At 34.4% G+C, this 19,528-nt stretch overlaps 1 protein-coding gene across 2 annotated transcripts in view; it reads right to left on the bottom strand.

The window, feature by feature from the left end:
* The window catches only part of LOC145286245 (EEIG family member 2-like), a 384,201-nt gene extending 374,598 nt beyond the window's left edge, over window positions 1-9,603 (bottom strand). The window contains exon 1 of one of the 2 annotated variants that reach the window (XM_080135066.1): window positions 9,167-9,603. In XM_080135066.1, the coding sequence (XP_079991192.1) occupies window positions 9,167-9,315 (149 nt within the window). In that variant the 5' untranslated portion in view covers window positions 9,316-9,603. The remainder of the gene's footprint in view (window positions 1-9,166) is intronic. The other variant, XM_080135065.1, reaches the window with a different exon arrangement.
* Between the last annotated feature and the right edge of the window lie 9,925 nt (window positions 9,604-19,528).

Raw genomic sequence — 19,528 nt, 5'->3', positions numbered from 1 at the left:
GATTTCTCGCTGAAGAAAAATGGCCGTTAGGATTGAATGCAATCATGAGTGTACCTATTTACAATGCCTCCCCACAGGACAGAGTTAGACACCAGGGTCGTTTTTTTAACGTGGAGAAAAGGTACAAAAATAAAAATTGTCTCAGTCGTGAAGGATTTCTCCTCCACTGAAAGAACGAGAAATGGAAGTGCCGCATCTGAAGAACAGATATTACACTTTGATCTTGGGCAAAAGGCCAAGATCTTTCATTAAACGATAGGGTGTAGGTGTGTGTTTCACACATCTATCTGATCATCCGATACCATCTTTCAATGCTTCCATTCTCACCTGATGCTCTGCTTGAGAGAGTCGTCTTTAAAGCATAAACGGTTCGTCACGAAACGTTATCTGCATCCTCCTGGGTATACCTCAACCGAATGTGTTCACCTTGTGAAGGGAAATGCTAAATTCTGAAAAGGAACTAAAAACTACTTTCTAGCTTTAAAAATTCGCATTCATCATCATATCGTATGAATCTCAAGATTCTAATGTTGGCATTGCTTTCTCCCCACATTTTTCTAGCCAGAATTTTTTCTAGAAAAACATTGGGTACTAATAAGAGAGACCATGTGAAGGCTGCCAACATCCTAAGTCAAGGGGCGGCAGCCTCCAGCTCGCAGGCCAAATCTGGCCCTTGAGTAAATTTGGTTTGGCTAGCCACCTTACTTAGGGCATAAGATTTTTTGTAAAATATGTAATTTTTCTTTTTTATACTTTGTAGCAAAATAAGTGATATCATTTAAATATATTTTTCAAATGCATAGAAAATTTGTTTCTATATTTAATAACATTGTTGTCCTCCATGAAAATGTAGCCAAAGCTGTTTAGCTCTCCTTTTATAATCGCCATAGTTTTTTTAGCCTCATGCTCCAAAAGGTTGCCAACCCGTCCTAAGTGAAAGTAATTTTTGTTGAACAAACTGGATTCAAACTTGAAGCACCCAGGTCGTCAGTCTATAACGTTAATCACCTGATCCTCATCATCTCCCTACACTTTAATAAGATGAGGTGGGCACACTAATTATCTTGAGGCATACCGTGAATATGAACAAGCCGGAAATTCCTCTTATGGTTGAAAGAAAGCCTTCAACATCCAGCTGTTGTTCAAAAAGGCATTATATCAAGAGGGTTCAATTAGACATGATAGGTTTGAGGGGTTCTGTTTGATGACAGGGAAGCTACATTTAGTGTGATTTTGGGTGCACAGAGCGAGATGTCTCAGCATCAATGAGGCTCGGTAGTTGAGCAAGAAACTTAATTTAACTGGTTGATTTAATTAAGTTGCTTGAAAGCTACATTGTTCAAATGTTGAACAGAAACTTTTTTGAACTTTAACTCCTTTCTGTTTGTTGCAATTGGTCTCTGACGATAGATAAAGAGAAACGCTATGTGATACTGTGCTTTTAAGCCCTTTCAAAATCTTTGATAATGTCTACATGTAACGAAATTTATAAGGATATGTTGCGATGTGGCTTGAACACGTGACTATGGATCATATATATTTAAGGAAATTGGGAGTTGTTAGTTGAAGCTGTGAGTTGGAAATGCTTATCAACTCAGCTACCAGTTGTTGCTACCTGATACAGACGTCTATTACTGTATCTATCGAAATAAATCTATTCTATACCTCTCTCTCTAGCATATAAAAGAAACTGTGTGCATGCGAGTTCATTCCCTATGGACACAAAAACGGCTGAACTGATTTTTTAATGAAACTTCACACAAAGGTACTTTATGTGCCTGGCAATGTTCTTAGGTTTTGCTCACAAGTGCACTTGAGAAGTTTTATTACCACACAAGCCAAAAGGCTCGACATAAAATCAACAGTAGGTTCTTTGATATGACAGGAGCGCATTCGAAATGAATGTTTCTGCTTAAAGCACAATTGAAGCATGATACTTGACTTTCATTTTAAACTTTAATTCAAGCCATTAAATATAAAAAATAATTTTATAAAATCAACAGTAGGTTCTCTACAGTGCAATGTAGACTACAATGTATTGTGGACTAAGTCACAGCGAGAGGCATGTGAAGAAGCTCCCTTCCCATGCGGCGGTACACCGCAACAAATCCCCCACTAGAGTAGTTAATCAATCAATTTGATTGAAAAAAAAAATGGGCGAATTCACCAATTTCGATGACTAAAAATATGGGAGTATGAAACAAAACATTCGTTGATCATCATTCAATCCTGAGCAACGTCGGGTTTGCCTGTTAGTTATTATATATGTATATTGTTTTCCCTTATGAGAAAACAGGATGAGGCATTTACCTCTCAGCCAAGTTCGTTACGTTTGCATATTTTAAGACTAGTAAACATTAATCAGAAGTGACTTTTCCGGGGCATTCACCGTAAAGCCCAAAATATCAGCGGATTTGATTGTAAACAAACAGAGGAAATTTTATGAACACCATATTCATACAAAAAATACTATAGCTGTTTAAATAGTCGCGGGAAGCCATTTTTCAACATGGACGCACCTTGTTTATATTAAGGGGTCAATGTTCTTAACCTCTTTTGACTTGCTTATTGTATTTATTTGCTTCCCCACCAAAGCAAATTAGGCACAAGGCCGTTTTTAATGTGGGGTAAAAACCAGCTCCCCTAAAAGTAGGCAAAAAGGGGGCACCCTGGTTACCAAAAATAATAATTGTCCCAGTGTAGAGGGTTTCCCCTCCATTGACTGGTACAAATTATCTTAAGTGCAGCATCTGAAGAACAAATACTACACTTTGAGGTATTTATTTGCTCCCCCATTGAGCAAATTAGGCACAAGGCTGATTTTTAAAAGTGAGGAGTGAAGGGGAAATGGGGACCAACTCCCCGGGGAGTAGTGGAGCTGGATAGTGACAATTGGTATGAAGGGTTGCCCCTACATTGACCAAGGTCTTATCTGTGGTGTCGCCCCCACATAGGGTCTTTGCTTGCAGTATCTGCCGGAACAGATACTACACTTTGAGATATTAAATCTTTTATTCATGTTAAAAATACAGTAAAAATCAACGATGAACAAAAAACTTAGGCACATGGCCAACTCAAAAGGGGGGATTGTGAGGGTCGTTGGTCATCCTTGTCACTCCAGAACTAAACAAAATCAAAAGTTTCTCCCAGCTAGTATCTTCTTTCACCATAATACCGCATTCACCCTTTCATATTGGGGGACGTCCTACTTAACTCCCAGTTTTTAAAACATTTTTTATTGACGTGTAAAAACAAAAAAGATAACAATAAAATGGTACAATAATTCATTTGTGTCGAGGGCGGGGGGGGGGAAGAAAAAAACAAAAGGTGATTAGTAGGACCCTCCCAACCCCTTCTACATGATAGACTGCCCGTTCCACTAACTTTAGATACTACACTTTGATCCCGGCCCGAAGACCAAGAAGTATTTATTTGCTTCCCCACTGAGCAAATTAGGCACAAGGCCGTTTTTTTTTAATGTGGGGAGAGAGGGAGGGGGGAGGGGACCAGCTCCCGATGGGTGGGAAATGGGAGCTGGATAGTGACAATTGGTATGAAAGGTTGCCCCTACATTGATCAAGGTCTGATATGTGGGGTTACCCCCACATATGATCTTTGCTTGCAGTATCTGCTGGAACAGATACTACACTTTGATCCCGGCCCGAAGGCCAAGAACAACAGGGTATTTATTTGCTCCCCCACCGAGCAAATTAGGCACAAGGCCGAATTTTAATGTGAGGAGTGAAGGAGAAATGGGGACCAACTCCCCGGGGAGTAGGGGAGCTGGATAGTGACAATTGGTATGAAGGGTTGCCTCTACATTGACCAAGGTCTTATATGTGGGGTCGTCCCCACATATGGTCTTTGCTTGCAGTATCTGCCGGAACAGATAAGGCAAGCCTTGACTTGCTTATATAAAAGGTGGAAACTATTTTTCAGACAAGTTTTTATTTCGACATTTTACGTATACGTATAAACTTGTTATAGTGTTTCTCACACACACACACACACACACACACACACACGCACACTAAAAACATGATTTAAGTAAAAAAAAAATTGTTTGAAAGTGATGCTAATGCTTATGTATAAATTCCGCGGTTCTTATTCAAGTAAACGTAGTAAAATTAACTAGTGCAAGCAAAAATAATGATCGTCAGCGATTTAAAAGATGCACTAAATGTACAAAAATAAAGTTTTTAGTCTAAGTGATAGACTTTAAAGATCAACAATTTATTTAATAAAAAATATGACCTAAAAATAAAAATCATGTGAAATGGGCGAGATATCGAAACGTGTTAATTGAAACCAAAGTTTTACTCGCGATTCTAGATTTTGTTTTAGTGAAAAGGAATGGATATAAGTTCGTTTTGACATATTTTCAAAATGATGTAATTTCTGTAATTCATTTCGATGAAGTACGACAGAAAACGATAAAACAATTCGTTAACGTTGTGCACGCGATTCTCTAAACATTTATGGACATTAAACAGAATAATACGGACAGTGTTGAAAGCGTTATTTAAAACCTATTCTTAACATGGCGAGAGATAGGTGTTTTGTAGCTGTTCTGTACTTTCACCTAACAATTTAATGAACAAAAGGGGTTTGTGTTACAATCCACAATTTTGAAAAAGTTGTCCAAAATTCAAATACATAACAAATAAATGCTATCAAAGGCAAAATAAGTTACTCTTCTACCTATTTGAAAAAGTTTTGGTTTGTTTGCTATATATAAAATACTGTTAGAAATCCAATCCACCCAATATGTCACGGGTAACATATATTGGGTGGATTTCTAACAGTATTTTGTATATATTTTTAGTTGTAAGTTATTTTCAAAACTTTGGGTAAATGTGATTACCGGAATACCCTGATCAAATCACATCACGGCTAAAAAAAAAAAAAAAAAAAAAAAAAAATCGTCCGCATCCAAACTTAAAGATCAGATCGGAAACTCGAAAATGAAATAAAACGAAAATTATTTATTAATTTGTATTTATTTACTTATTTTATTTATTTATTTTTTTAAATTAATTTATTTTAGTTCAGGTGCGCATTTACCAGAAAAGAACGAATTACTATTTCGTTATCTTTCTTACTAAAATAAAATTGCTAATTCTTTTTTTTTCTTTTTTTTCTATGCGTACCTATTTTACCCAGTGATCATTTTAATAAGAACGAATTTCGTTATCTTTTTAACTAAAAAGAAATAAAATTGTTAATTCTTTTATTTTTTCCGTGCAAGCTTGAATAAAATTCACTGAAAATAAAACGAAGCATTGTTGCAATGCTCTGCACTTATTGGTTTATTTTTGTTGAGGTACTAGAAAAGATGCATATTGCATTTCCCTGTTATATTAGTAAGAACGAATTACTATTTTGGTCTATGTGCACTTGTTGCCCAACCTGCAAAGGGTGTTTATTCCGAAAGCCGTTCTTAACATGGAGAGGTCGGAGGAGGAGGAGGAGGGGAGTATTCCGAAAGACATTTTCTTATTTTTTAACCTCCCCATGTTAAGAACGGTTTTCGGAATAAACACTTTGCAGGTTGGAAACTAGTGGCACTGGTTACCAGTGCACATTGACCAACACTCAATATGCACTGGTCGTCCAACTTGCAAAATTCGTTCTTACAATAAACACAGAAATGCATTTTTCTAATAAATGCGTACCTCAACTAAAATGAATTTAAAAAAAAAATAAAAATAAGTGCACAGCAAAACTGCAGCAATACTCCATCCTAAAGTGCCGGCAAAAAACTGCAAATTTAAGCTAAATTTAATGTACCTGTTTAAACAACCTATACCTCATTTGATTTGCCTTTTATTCCTCTATAATTTTACCTGTCCATATTTGACTTTTAATTGAAACATTCTAGTGCTCACGTCAATCTCAACAAAAAATAACAATCCAACATTAAACCGGGATAGCAATATGGAAAAGGTAATAATTAAAAAAAAAATATTTAAAATAAATAAATAAATGAAGGTAATGTTATGTTGTGCGCACTTATAACTGTCCAGTTTATTTTTAATATGCGCGCACTTGCAAGATTATCGAATTGCTTTTATCATGGGGAGATATTCAACGATTTAAATGCAATAAACCTTCCCTAAATAATGGCAGGCAATGTAAATAGGAACTTCCTTCGAATGTAAACAAACAAAACAACTGAATTTAAAGAACTTTGTGCAAACGGACGTTTTGGTCAATTTATTATTAATATTATTATTGTTGTTACCATCTTTTTATTTATTTATTTATTATCATTTACTCAATTTACTATTATTATCTTTTTTTTTTTTTTACTTCAAAACGAATTTTGATTGACTAAAATATTAGCGTTCATCAAGTTCGTTTGTGTTTGTTTACAATCACGTCAGCTGATATTTGGGTTTGACAATGAATGCCCTGGAGGGAAAAAAAAATCACTTTTGATTAATGTTTATCAGTTAAAAAAAAAAAAAAATTTCGTTTGCATATTTTAAAACTCGTAAACAATTAGAAGTGACTTTTCCAGGGCATTCATCGTGAAGACTAAATATCAGCTTATGTGATAATTGTAAACAAACACAGGTCGAATTTGATGAACGCCAAAGCATTTTTTTTTTTTTTTTTTTAATTAATTAAAAACATAGGATTAAACGTATTTCACGTAAACTCTCTGAACATATTCAACTTATATTAGAAAAAGTTATAACATTCTAAATCAAATACTTTTTTGAGTACTTTGCAAGCATCACCGACCGAGAGAAAAAACTGCGACTCTCACGTGACCGGTGTTTATTAAAAAAAAGGGGGTGTAAATTTTTACTTTCTTTCCAACTTGATGACAACTTTTACAGGTTTTTGAATATGCTGTAAATGGATATCATCATAGTAATGTTCTATTTTAGCATCGGAAAAAAATTCAAAAAATATTCAATTCAAACGAAATTGAACAAAGTTTAATTGTATAAAAAAAAAGTTTTGGAGGGTTTATGAGTAAAAACATCTGACAATTCAACGGGTCTAACTTTATTGTAGCACATTTTCCGTAATATTGGTCCATTTTTGGATAGGGGATTTGATAGTTGAGATTATTTCAATAGAGACGACGCGGATGAAAGATTAGAGAGAGAGGGAGTGGAAGTGGTTTAAGTTCCCTTTTTTTAGACGGGAATAAACATCGGTCGCGTGAGAGAGTCGCAATATTTTTCTCGGTGATGGTCACAAAGTAAGTGTTCAATTTAGTAGAACGTTATAATTGAAAACTGATCTCCGATGATAAAAGTCATAACATTTTTTCAATTTTTTTTTTTTAACTGAAAGTTAAGTTTGTAATCGATGAGATTAATGTGAGAAAAGAAAAAGTGTAAATTGTGGAATTTAAAGGAGGGGGGGGGCAATTTCCCTTATGTCCGTTAGAAAAAAAGATTTAATTATTTGCAGTATTGAATGGGTTATCCAGGGAATTTCATTACTTATGGAGTTAGTTCTGCGTATCAGAAAACCCCGAATTAATCCCGCGGTTCTGCAAACAATGACAACTAAGAATAACATGAAAATTAACATTTCTACCCTACCTGATCAAAGCCGATCATGACTGGCGGAATGAGAACAACCTACAGCCATGGATTAAATAAAGTTTAAAAATCATGTACCGGCTCGGCTCGCGAGTTTGACAAAGATATTCAAGTTCAAATAGAAGAGTCCTTGGTATGCACACTATCGTGCTGAAATAACGTTATTATTTGGAAAATCATTCTTAACATGGAGAGGGAAGATTGTTTTGTAACTATTCTGCACTTTCATCTAACGGCGGATCTGTATGAGAGTGCCCCCCCCCTAAAAAAAAAAAAAAATGCGTAAATTTTACCCTTTTTTTTAAGTTTTTCCGACGAAAAAAAATAGCGCTAATGCAGAGCACAGCAGCAGAGCAGCACAGCACAGCACTCCGCGCTATTTGACGACTTATATAGGTTTTTGACTATGCTGAATACAAAAATCGCATTGAAATTTTGCAGAAATAAGTAGTTATCGAGATATAAAAAGTTGTATTATGCATTGTATTCTTTGGCGGCTATTTTTTTACGCGCGTGCGCGCGCCATAAACAAATCTACTAATCCATCATGACCGACACTGCACGCGCGTAAAAAAAAAAAAAAGATGGCAGCCAAAAGTACAATGCATAATACAACTTTTTATATCGCGATAACTAATTATTTCTGCAAAATTCCAATGCAATTTTCGTATTCAGCATAGTCGAAAACCTATAAAAGTTGTCTTTGAAAAGAAAATTGTGGAGGTGGAGTGGAGCTAATCTAAAAAAATACCATTCAAGTTTTACAGTAAGTTTTTATTAAATTCTTAGGTAAAAGCACAGAATAGTTACAAAACAGTAAACACCCTTCTCATGTTAAGAATGGGTTTCTCAATAAATTTTCAGCACGGTATCTTCTCTGCACGAGTACCGAATTTATTGAATTGTTGAAGGTTTTAATGTGGAAGAGTTGTGAGACGAATTCAGCATGACAAACAAGGAAGATAACCCTTGATTTCAATTAACAAATTAAGAGTTTCCCATCTTAGTGCTAATGCAGAGTGATCCGGATCCGCGCTATTTTTTTAAATCGTATTTCCACGTTTAATTAAAGTTTTGTTTTTTATTCAATTGTAAGGTTAAAGTACAGAATAGGTACAAAACATCCTCCCTCCTCATGTTAAGAATGGCTTTTTAAATAATAACATTATTTCAGCACGGATCACTCTCTGCATGAGTACCCCTATTTTTAAACAAACGCATTTCAGAGCGTAATTTTGGCTCATTTTTTGTTCACATCTACTGGATCATTTTTTTGTAATTTTTGGAATTTATACTAATTTTGCCATGCCACGTAAGTGTGTACATAATATTTTCACCTGAAATGCGTGCGTTGATTTAAAAAGATCACTAATGTAAACAAACATTGAGTACTTTTAGAGAATTTTAACCAGTATTGTTTTTGTTTTTCAAACGTTGAGTTTCAAGTTTAGTTCGGTTCAAATGCTGTAGAAGCACCAATAATATAAATAATTGAGATTGAAATAATTAGAAAGGACCAAAGAGAAAAAGATGGTGTATTTATTCTTTTTGAAAAATAAATACACGCGCGTGGTCCTCTTCTTATTTCTTGGACTTACCTTGATGAGAGATGGGTGTAATTCCCTCCATCCTGAAGGCGGACTTTGGCGAACAAAATCCCACTGACGAATGGCACAGAAGAAAGTTCGTCAAGATTCAAATTCACATTGAATTTATAACGTTTCTTTTTACTCATGAAAGACACCATGTCGGTATTTAAACCGACCTTTTTATTTATATTCAGAGTTTATATATAGTAGCTTCCTCCCTTTTATTTTAGCAAAAACGACAATTTTTCCTTTTTTTTTTTTTTTTTTTTTTTTTTTTTTTTCCAAATAAAAACAAGGACTTTTTTTTTTTTTTTAAACAAACAGCTAAATCAAATCTTCATTTAAACTTTTTTTTTTTAAATAAAGGAACGCTGAGAGGTGTGGGCTGTTCAAATGGGATTCGATTTTTTGAGGGGGGCTAAAAAAATTTAAGGGTACTTTTTATCCCCCCCCCCTCACCTTTAATTTTTAATGTTTTCCATTAATTTTTTAAGAAGGTTTGTTGTTTTTTTGGTGGTGGCTAAAGATGATTGAAGAATCGTGATTATTACAAGAAGAATAACAACCTTCGCTGGTGGTTGTGGAATGCAGATAATTCTTCGACGGAAACACATGAAAACCACAAGACTGTAAATTCGTCACGCGAAATTCCATTGCAAGCTGACGGGGGTTTTTAACCAGTAACCGCTAATAATAACTAAAACAAAAACAATTTATTTTTTTAAATATAATTAGATCTATTATTGCTATAAACAGAAAATAAAGATATACACAAAAATGTTAATTTTAGAGCAAGTTTTATTATTTAAGCCTATGCGTTTAGGAGAGTGAAAATTGATTCAATAGTTTCGTAAAAAGTATTGCAAATTTAAATTGCACTAGTAAAAAAAAAAAAAAACGTAAATAAACGAGGACGGTAATATTTTTAATAAATAAAAGTCAATTAGGAATTAATTTAATATAAAATAATTTATTTTAAAAATAAATCCCGATACCATATATAATCATGACTTTTTTATAATCTTACACAAAAGAAAACAGAGATAATTCATTTTTGTTTTTATATATAAACGTTTAATTAATAATATCCATGAGTAATATATATATATGTGTGATATAGTATATTTAAAAAATTAACACCTGTTTTAATCCTAAAATTAACCTGTTCCTTTCAGCTATATTGAAATTGAAGATTACTGGTTATAAAATGTTTTTAATAAAATTTTTTAAATAAGAGAAAGACCGGAACAGGTGCTTTTTAATATTTCCACTTTGTTTATTTAAAGAAAAAATTTGAAATATTTAAAAAAAAAAAAAAAAAAAAAAATACTAACTATTCTGTTAAATCTTAGATGTACTTAAAAATGTCATCAGAAAACTCGTAGATATGATCTATATATGATTTTAAAAGTACCTGCGATTTGAACTTGTTGTAGGTAAGACAAGTAAATAAGTTACTAAATATAAAAAAAAATAATAAATTTGTGTCATATGCCGTTTACCTATTATTTAAGTATATTTTATAAATAGAATTTCGAAACTGGATTTTCTTGTGGGTATTTTTTTAGACGCGAGTAAAAGAAAAATAAACATATCAAATTTCCACAAATATGGTATACAAAAACAAATATATTTCTAATCTTTGACAAAATAAAATAAAATTGCAATTAATTGTATATTATTGTTCTTTTAAAACGTCTACTATAAACTACCTCTTCTTGCTCTTGTTAAGAAGAAAAATAAATCACATCTTTTTAAATGAAATCCAAGTGTCTCGTTTCCCGTGAATAAGTTAAAAAAAAAAAAAAAAAAAAAAAAAAAAAAGATATTAATGTAAAATTAGGTCTTGTAAATAATCCTTAGTGTTTTTGTAGTCCTCCTTGCAGATGGTATCATTTGTTGTGCTTTTTTTTTTTTTAATGCCAGTGTCTAAAATATAAACATATTAGCCTTTCTCTACTCTCCTTTCCGGAGAGACGTGAAGAGGGTAGAAGTCGAATGGCAACTGCTGCTGATGACAAGTCTGCAACTCAATTTTGTTAGTAATCACTCCCCCTCCTTCTCCTCTTTTAACCCCCTGTTTTAACCACTCTCTCTTTCCCTCTCTCTCTCTCTCTCTCTCTCTCTCTCTCTCTCTCTCTCTTTCTCTTTCTCACACCCACTATTCACACAGTAGAAACAGCAAGATAAGTAAGAAAAAATAAAATGCGACATGACAAAAAAAAACAAAAAAACAAATACAATCCTAAAACTCGATATTTTTTATACGGACCAATTTTGTCGTTCAAAGCCTTTATAAAAGTTTTCAGCGTCCTAAATTCTCTTTTCTTTAAAAAGACATCAATTCAAAATACGAGTATCACATTGCAATTAAAAATACTTATAAAGTATGGGTATCTAGTGAATTTTCAGTAATTTGACGAAGATTTCCAGGTCAATCCCGGTAATGTCCGTAGCAGTTTACGATTTGAACCTCCCTTTCCGGGATTTTTTTTAGGGAGGGGTTCAACATTTTTAAGGGGTAAACATTTCTTTGGCGATTGTCAAAAATTTTTCACAGACACAAAAGGGATGAAAAAAAAACAAACAAAAAAACAGTCAACAAATAGATGCTTTCAAAAATAATCAAAGTTACTTTTCTATTTACCTGCTCTCTCTCCTTCTTCTTCTTCTTCTTCTTATTCTTATTTTATTTATTTATTTTTTAATTTTTTTATGTGCTCACTGGGAGTTTTCACTCAGGCCACCATCACCAAAGATTTATCTCCATTAACAACGTGTGATGTTCCCTGGAGTCTGAGTGACAAGTCTCCTCAGATTTTCAGTACTCTCCACCCCTTTTGATAGCCCTTTCAAATGAATTTGTCTTATTGCAAACGCCGTTTATCATTAATTTCTCATTAGTAGCAACCTCCACTGGAATCTGGATGGCAATAAGCCTCCTCAAGGTTCCAGTCCTCTTCAGACTCATTCAGTAGAGGTCTCGTTAGTGCTTTCTCTTCTCAGTTTTCCCATCCCCATTGACTTTTCATGACTTTTTGGTGTGGTGCCAGTTGATGGCAAAGGGGGGAAGAGATAACTTACAATTATACAGTTTTAATTTTCTTGATTCCATGTGGTTTTTCTTTGTTTTTCACTTCTGTAGCCGTTTCTATATGTCTGGCTAGCGCCTGTAGCTTATGTGTATTAGTCTGCAGATTCAAGAGTTTTCCTTAATATTTCAGCCGTTTTCATTATTGTTATCCGTTGTATCTTCTCCGCTATATCTCTGATTCATATTCTTTTTCAAAGTTTTCCAAGATGTACTATTATTAGCGTTATCTTGACTCCCTTCATCTTTCATATCCCTTTCAACTCTTTAGCCAGTTCTGTGTATTTGCTTCGCTTCTCTGTCTCTTTTATATTCACTCTGTGGTCTGCTGGAACGGCAAAATCTACAAACTGGCAGGACTTTTCCTTCTTATTAACAATTATGACATCCAGTCTTCTTGGATGGGTTTATCTGTTTACACATTCATGTCCGATAGAATTTTGTGGTTTCCATTTTCAAGTACTGCTGTTAGTTTGTGCTTGTATCATTTGTCTTGGTGTTCAAGATGAAGTTTGCATAATTCCCAGTGTACTGCCTTCCCCACTTGATCATGTCTATTCTTGTATTTGTTTTGGGTTAGTTTGCTGCATTCACTTATTATGTGGTTTATCGTTTTGTCTCTTTGTCCATAGAGTCTGCATTTGCTGTTTTCTTGTGTCTAATCAAACTTTGCTTTGATGTGGTTGGTTCTAATTTCGTTATCTTGATAAAGAGTGGGGGAAATTATTAATAGTGGTTTCAGCTAGACGCGTGTTTTTTATGAAAGTTTGGCGAGGGGCGATCATAGATTGGAGCTCAGATGTGCACTTGCTATGAAAATAACGATAAAGCAGAGACAGGCTCGCAACATCTCTTCTGTGAGAAAGAGGTTGCAGGGAAGAGAAAAAGGCATTCCCCACTAGGCTACAAAGTCTATTTTGAACTCTATCAAGCCAGGATAAGCTGCTTCTAGCAGTTCTTGCCCAGATGTGGCAACAGTATTCCATCCTTAAATGTACCTGGCTCTTATATAAGTAGAGAATTGCATCAGCACTGAGATATCTACTGGAGCGGTAGAATGATCCCACCATTTTTCCAGTGACCTTGGCTACGTGTTTCATCTCAGATCAGGAGTAATGGTCAAGCCTAGAAGCTTGTCAAAGCATGGATCTTCCCCAAGAAAAGAGCCATTCATTTCAATTGATGCCAAAGTGTTGATGATGTAAAAATGGAAGCTTGGTTTTAGATGCATTAAAAGTAACCAGCCATCTCTTTCTCCATTGCACCACGTGATCAAGATCAGAGGAGAGAAAATCAGAGATAACTTGGTCATTTACGGCCTTTGATGTGTTGCCATAGATGTTAATGTCGTCAGCATAAATGTCTACGAATGATGTTAGGATGTGATTTGGAAGATCATTGATGTAGATCAGGATGGACCCCTGAGAGACTTCAGCATTAATAATGTGAGCTTCTGATTTCTGCCCATCAACCACTACTCTTATGAACCTATCAGAGAGAAATGATTTAATAATTGAGAAGACATTTCCAGCTATACCGTAGCTGGAGATCTTGTGAAGTAGACCTTTATGGCATTCCCTTTGATATGTCAAGAGCAATTGCCCTAGAAAGGAAGCCTCCATTAAGAGATTTGCTAATCCTATGAGATATAACCGATAGTACTTATGCTGTAGATCTAGCAGAATGGAAATCATATTGCATGTCACTGAGGAGGTTATTTTTACTGGGGTGGTTGACTACTTCTCTGTTTAACACAGATTCCAGCAACTTACTCATAACACACAGGAAATTTATTGGTCTGTACTGAGAGGGCGAAAACTGATCACCTGAATTTTTAAATATAGGAGATACTGATGAGGTTTTCCAGGGTGTTGGGAAGCAATTCTCCTTAAGACAACGCTTAAACAGCTTTGCAAATATGGGAGTTGTTTTGGTTGAAGCTTTTTCAGCACTATAATTGGAACGCCATCAGGGCTTTACTGGAATCAAGGCTTTTGATTAGCTTGGACATATCACGCACAGATATTTGTATGTCGCATAGTGTGTTTTCTGATACAGGAGGAAATACGGGGGTGGGGTGACGGCCTTGGTTGCATAGGGTAGAATTAGCTGCAAAGTTGTTGGCAAAGAGTTTGTATTTGTCTGATGCTGACAAGATCATCTCATGCCCATTGATGATCGTTGGGATAGAGCACACGCTTCTGTTCAGGACCCTGTTTGCTATTTGCCAAAACTGATGGGAACCAAGCCACTGCTCAGCTACTTTGGACTTAATGGACTAAGCATACAATTCTCTTGTGTTCTTTATTACTCTTTTACAGTGGTTGCTGGCAGTCCTGGAAGCACCTTTAATCTCAGTACATTTATTATGTTGGAAGCAATGGAAAAAGTGATTTCTGTGCACAATGGCAACAGTACATTCTGGAGAGAACCACAGCTGGCTATTGGGTTTTTGCTGGAATTTTTTGGAGGGTATGAAGCGGTCTATACCCTTATTCCTTACCTCTCAATTTTCTGTCTTGTTCATTTATTTAGTGTCTGTTGCTGCAGTAATTATCATTTTTGTGTTTTGCCTTATGTATTTTTTAATTCTTTTGTGTGTGTATCATTCACACAATGTTCAATACAAACCAGCCCTCTTTCTTAATCTTTCTCTTTCACATAGAGTTGGTCAGCATTATCCTTTGGGTGTAGTGCATTGTGCATGGTCATAAGTTTCCTAGTCTTCTGATTAAAATGCCTAAGTTCTCTGGTTTAATCTATAAACGGTCTAGGGTATCTTATTAGTGACACTAACCATGTGTTTATACCTTTTATTAGATTTCTACTATATAGTTTAGTTTTTTTTTATTATTTATTTTTAATTTTTTATGAGTATTTTAAAGCGCTTTTATTTACATTTTTTAAGCGTTGCCTCCCGAGTCCTGTAAACCTGACAAATTCAACATGACGCTGGATTTTACTTGATGCCGTATTATTAACAACTCAAAAATTAACCAAAAATAGAGCTAATAATTTTCATCAATCGGTTGAAAATTAAATTTTCAATGGATCTATATATTTTACTAGCTGCATTTTTTGTTTAATTTTGTATTTTTGTGAGCGATTATTGAGGCTTCACACCAAGTAAAATCCGGCATCATGTTGAATTCATCTAGAGGCAATGATAAAATATGTAAACAAAAGCGTTTGAAATACTTTTAAAAAAAAACAAATAGGTATGTAGAAAAGTAGATTTTATTGCTTTTGGTAACAGTTATTTGTTGAGTTTCTCTTTCACTGTTTCATTTTTTTTCATTTTTTTTACTATTGAACATTGGATACTTCTTCAGAATAAGAACGAAAATTGAAATCAAAATATTGAAAGGTATCTATTAACTGTGTTGCAGACCAGGATATAAAATACCCTAACTCGCTACAAGAAAAAATAATGAAACGAATTGAATGAAGAAAACAAACAACTCAAATGCTGGAATAAAATAAACATGTCGTTTATTTTCTGTTGAGAAATGAAAGTCTTCGGTGTACACGTGTTCATTCAGCCGTTGACAACTACGTGCGTGGAAGGAAAGGGAATACAATAGAGAAACGCGAAGTGGCAAGCCATCTGTAGAAAGAAAGGGTTAAGCTCAGTAGAACGTCGCGCCCATGTCTGTGTCGATGGGCCAAAGCGAAGGGGAGATAGAGTGAGAAAAGTCAATCCAGTTCATGGAGAGAGAAAGCGTATAAAGTGTACTTGCGCTTGCCCCACATTATAGTAGCAGGGAAAGTGACGTTAGATCGTGTGTTCGGTTCGTCGACTCAACAGGTCGAACGCTGGTCCGGACGAGAAAAGGGAAGTTAACAGGTTTTGTTGACTTTTATGCTGGAGTTAGTGTTCTGGGTGCGCATGTCTGGTTTTCACTTTAAAGGAAGTGACGTCACAGCTCGGGTGAATGTGAGTGTGTGTATGAGGATGTGCATATACGTGCGTGTGTGTGTGCGTACGTGTGTGCGTACATGTGGGTGTGTATATGTAAGGGAAAACATGTTCGAACAACTGTGATGTCGAAATTAGTAAAATATCCAAAAATTACGAAAAATGATAAAGTAGAAAATGAATTATTAAATCAAAATAAATTGCGAGTTATACTTAAATAATAAACAGAATAAACAGGGCAAATAACTGCAGTCTGTCTTGTTACACCGCTCCCCTACCTTCAAAAAATGTAACGTGGCTGTTACTTTTTACCTGTGTTGTTACACTTCAAATCTCTCAGACCCACATGCTGCCTGATACTGCCGTGAAGGAACAAACAAATAAAAGAGGAAAGAAACCAAAAATCCAATTCAACATTTTTTTAAGTGCAAATAAAATGCATTTATTTGTGGTTCTTTCAAAACAACACGCTTCATTATATTTCCAAAATCCTTTTGCAAATACATGTGTTTTTTAAAAGTCTGTCTCCCTGCCACTTGATGCTGGCACCACCAGTATTTTCACGCCCTCGTGTGTACACATCTATCTTCTTTGGCGTGCACTTTGCTTCTGCTTCAACCATGTGAAATATTTTTTTCTCCTTTTCTTATGACGCAACCTTGCGCACACTTGCTAATCTGCATATGTGCTTTAACGATTGCTGCTGCTAATATTTTCGCTAGCCAGCTATCCTTAGGCCTGCTGCTGCTGATTTTTTCACTAACGCCCATTCGCACTCTGTTACAAAAATAATGGCAGATGAATGAATAATGAAATCGTGAAAGTACATGTTTTATGTAAAATATTTAATATTTAACGAATTACGACATAATAATTAAATAGATAACATTGCTTTTAGTTGAAATTAACAAAAAAAATTAAGTAAATAAAATTGGTTTTTAATGGAAATTCAAATTTGCGATTTACGATTTTCATTCTTAAGAAATGCAGAAAATCGTCCAACCCTTAAATTGCTTCGGGCATTTTCTTGCTGATGCAGGATTTTTTTTTTTTTCTTTTTTAAACAAATTTGCTACTTTTTCAGTTTATGGACTGATTATGCTATTTTTTAGATGGGATTTGTAACTTAAATTCTATTTTTACCATATCTTTTGTTTATTAAATTGTTAGGTAAAAGTTCGGAATAGTTAACAAAGTCCCCCTCTCCTCCCCTACCCAATGATTAGAATGGATTTCTAAATAATAACTTTATTATTTGAGCATGGTCTGTAAACTGCAGAAGTACCGAAAACTTAATATTTTGTTTTGTTATTTTTGTTATAGTCATTTGCTAAGATCTGATTCCGATTTATTAAGCTTTATCCTAATCTGACATAATATAAAATTGATGGAGCCTTTTCAAAGTTATCAAAATGGTGATAGCAGCATCAACAAAATTGGCAGCAGAAACAGCAACAAAATTGAAAACAAGAGTAGCAACAAAAATTAGCAGGAGTAGAAAGAACGATTTCTGGAGAAATAATCAATTCTGATTGGTTAATAATCTAGAGTTTGATTGATTGTTGTGACCTAACTCCAACCAATCAGAACATAGTTGCCGTGGGAGCCGGGCACCTGCCAATTTTTTTAATATAAGGCAGAGTGCAAGCTCACCCGTCAGAGAGACTTGGAGGAGCAACAACGTTGCCAAATGAACCCTTGTACGTCAAAACCACAACTCTCATAAGGGAACTACCAACTTGACCCCGTTCACTAGGCCAAGGGTTTTCGACAACTCACACGATAATTTCCACACAGCAGCACTGTCGTCTCAATAACCACCAACAGTTCTGTTGCAGTCATACTCCAACTATTATCAAAATGATAGCCTTTACACGGTCAACACCGCTCTAATATCATTTCACATGATGATGTCTATGCAGACAACTTTACTCCAATTATCTTCATAAAGGAATTATGCTTAACTCTTCAATAACCCTCTCTCTGACAACCTTTCTTCACTCTGATATCATCTTACACGATAATTTATATGCGGACAACTTCACTCCAATTATCTTCAAAAAGGATGCACGCCTCACTCTCCTCTGACTATCTTTCCTCACAAACAACAACTTCCTTCAAATTTCAATAAATGATTGTAAAACAATCAGCCAAAAGATCCATCGTGTGTTTTGTCTTTTTCTTCCTCGCCATCATACGCTTTTATTCATTATATAACGCCTTTATTATCATAGCAACAAAAACTTAGTAATAGAAAAAGGGCCCTTATGTAACCATGACTCTAACCCTCAACTCTTCAATGTGAGATACCAAAAATTACTTTATATACATATATATATCCTTAGAAATTTGAAGCAAAGTTTTTACTTTGCTAATTTCTTTCATTACATAGTTCTTTTTATTCATTGTTAGTTCCTTTTTACTAAATTCTAGTTCTTGCAAATAATCTCTGCAAATTGCTACAATTACTTTTAAAAAAAAGTACTGAATTGGGGCTTAATTGTTGACAGATGTCTTGTGATCTTTGTATTTGTTGTGGTTCACTGATGGTGTTGGCAAGCCACACTCCGCATCTTACACTCCTTGTGATTTAAGGTAGTGGCCAAGGTTTTACTGATACTATGTGGTCTGAATCCCAAGGTCCATCCGATGTGTTTTGTCTTTTTCTTCCTCGCCATAGTATGCTTTTGTTCATTATATAACGCCTTTATTATCATAGCAACAAAAACTTAGTAATAAAAAAGGGCTCTTATGTAACCATGATTCACCCCAACTCTTCAATACCAACAATTACTTTGTATATATATATATATATATATATATATATATATATATATATATATATATATACACACACACACAAGTTAGAAAAACATTTCATCCAAAGCATGAAAATTCTTAAACAAAATGTTTTTACTATAGGCTTTAAAAATAAAGGTACAAGATTCAATTTGAAATTTATTTATCTTCAAAGTGTACTTTTATAAATTTTACAAAGTAAGGTATAAAAATTTAATTTAAATTGAATCAAAAAATTACCTTGGATTTATTGTATGTAATGTATATTCTGTCGCACTTTTTTTAAAAAATCATTGAAATTTTATATCGATATCATTAATTGCTAGATGAAAGATAATGTTTTTAAATTGCATCAAAAGATTTCACATGAATGGATAGTCCGTCATAGTTAGTCATGTGAAATCTTTTTATCATTTTTCTTTTACCTCCTATTCCCCTTACCTCACCCTTTTTTTTAACCAAGTAAGATCTGTGACTTACTTGTAGTTTCATTAAATACTTTTATATGCAAAATCCGATCCTGCATTTTGCTAATTCCTGCCCTCTGATGAGAAGGAGAGTA

This window comes from Euprymna scolopes, chromosome 10 (genome assembly GCF_053919585.1).
Source record: "Euprymna scolopes isolate OS-2025 chromosome 10, ASM5391958v1, whole genome shotgun sequence".
Classification (NCBI taxonomy): domain Eukaryota; kingdom Metazoa; phylum Mollusca; class Cephalopoda; order Sepiida; family Sepiolidae; genus Euprymna; species Euprymna scolopes.
Note: the sequence above shows the minus strand (reverse complement) of the source record. Positions and strands in the feature narration are given on the sequence as shown.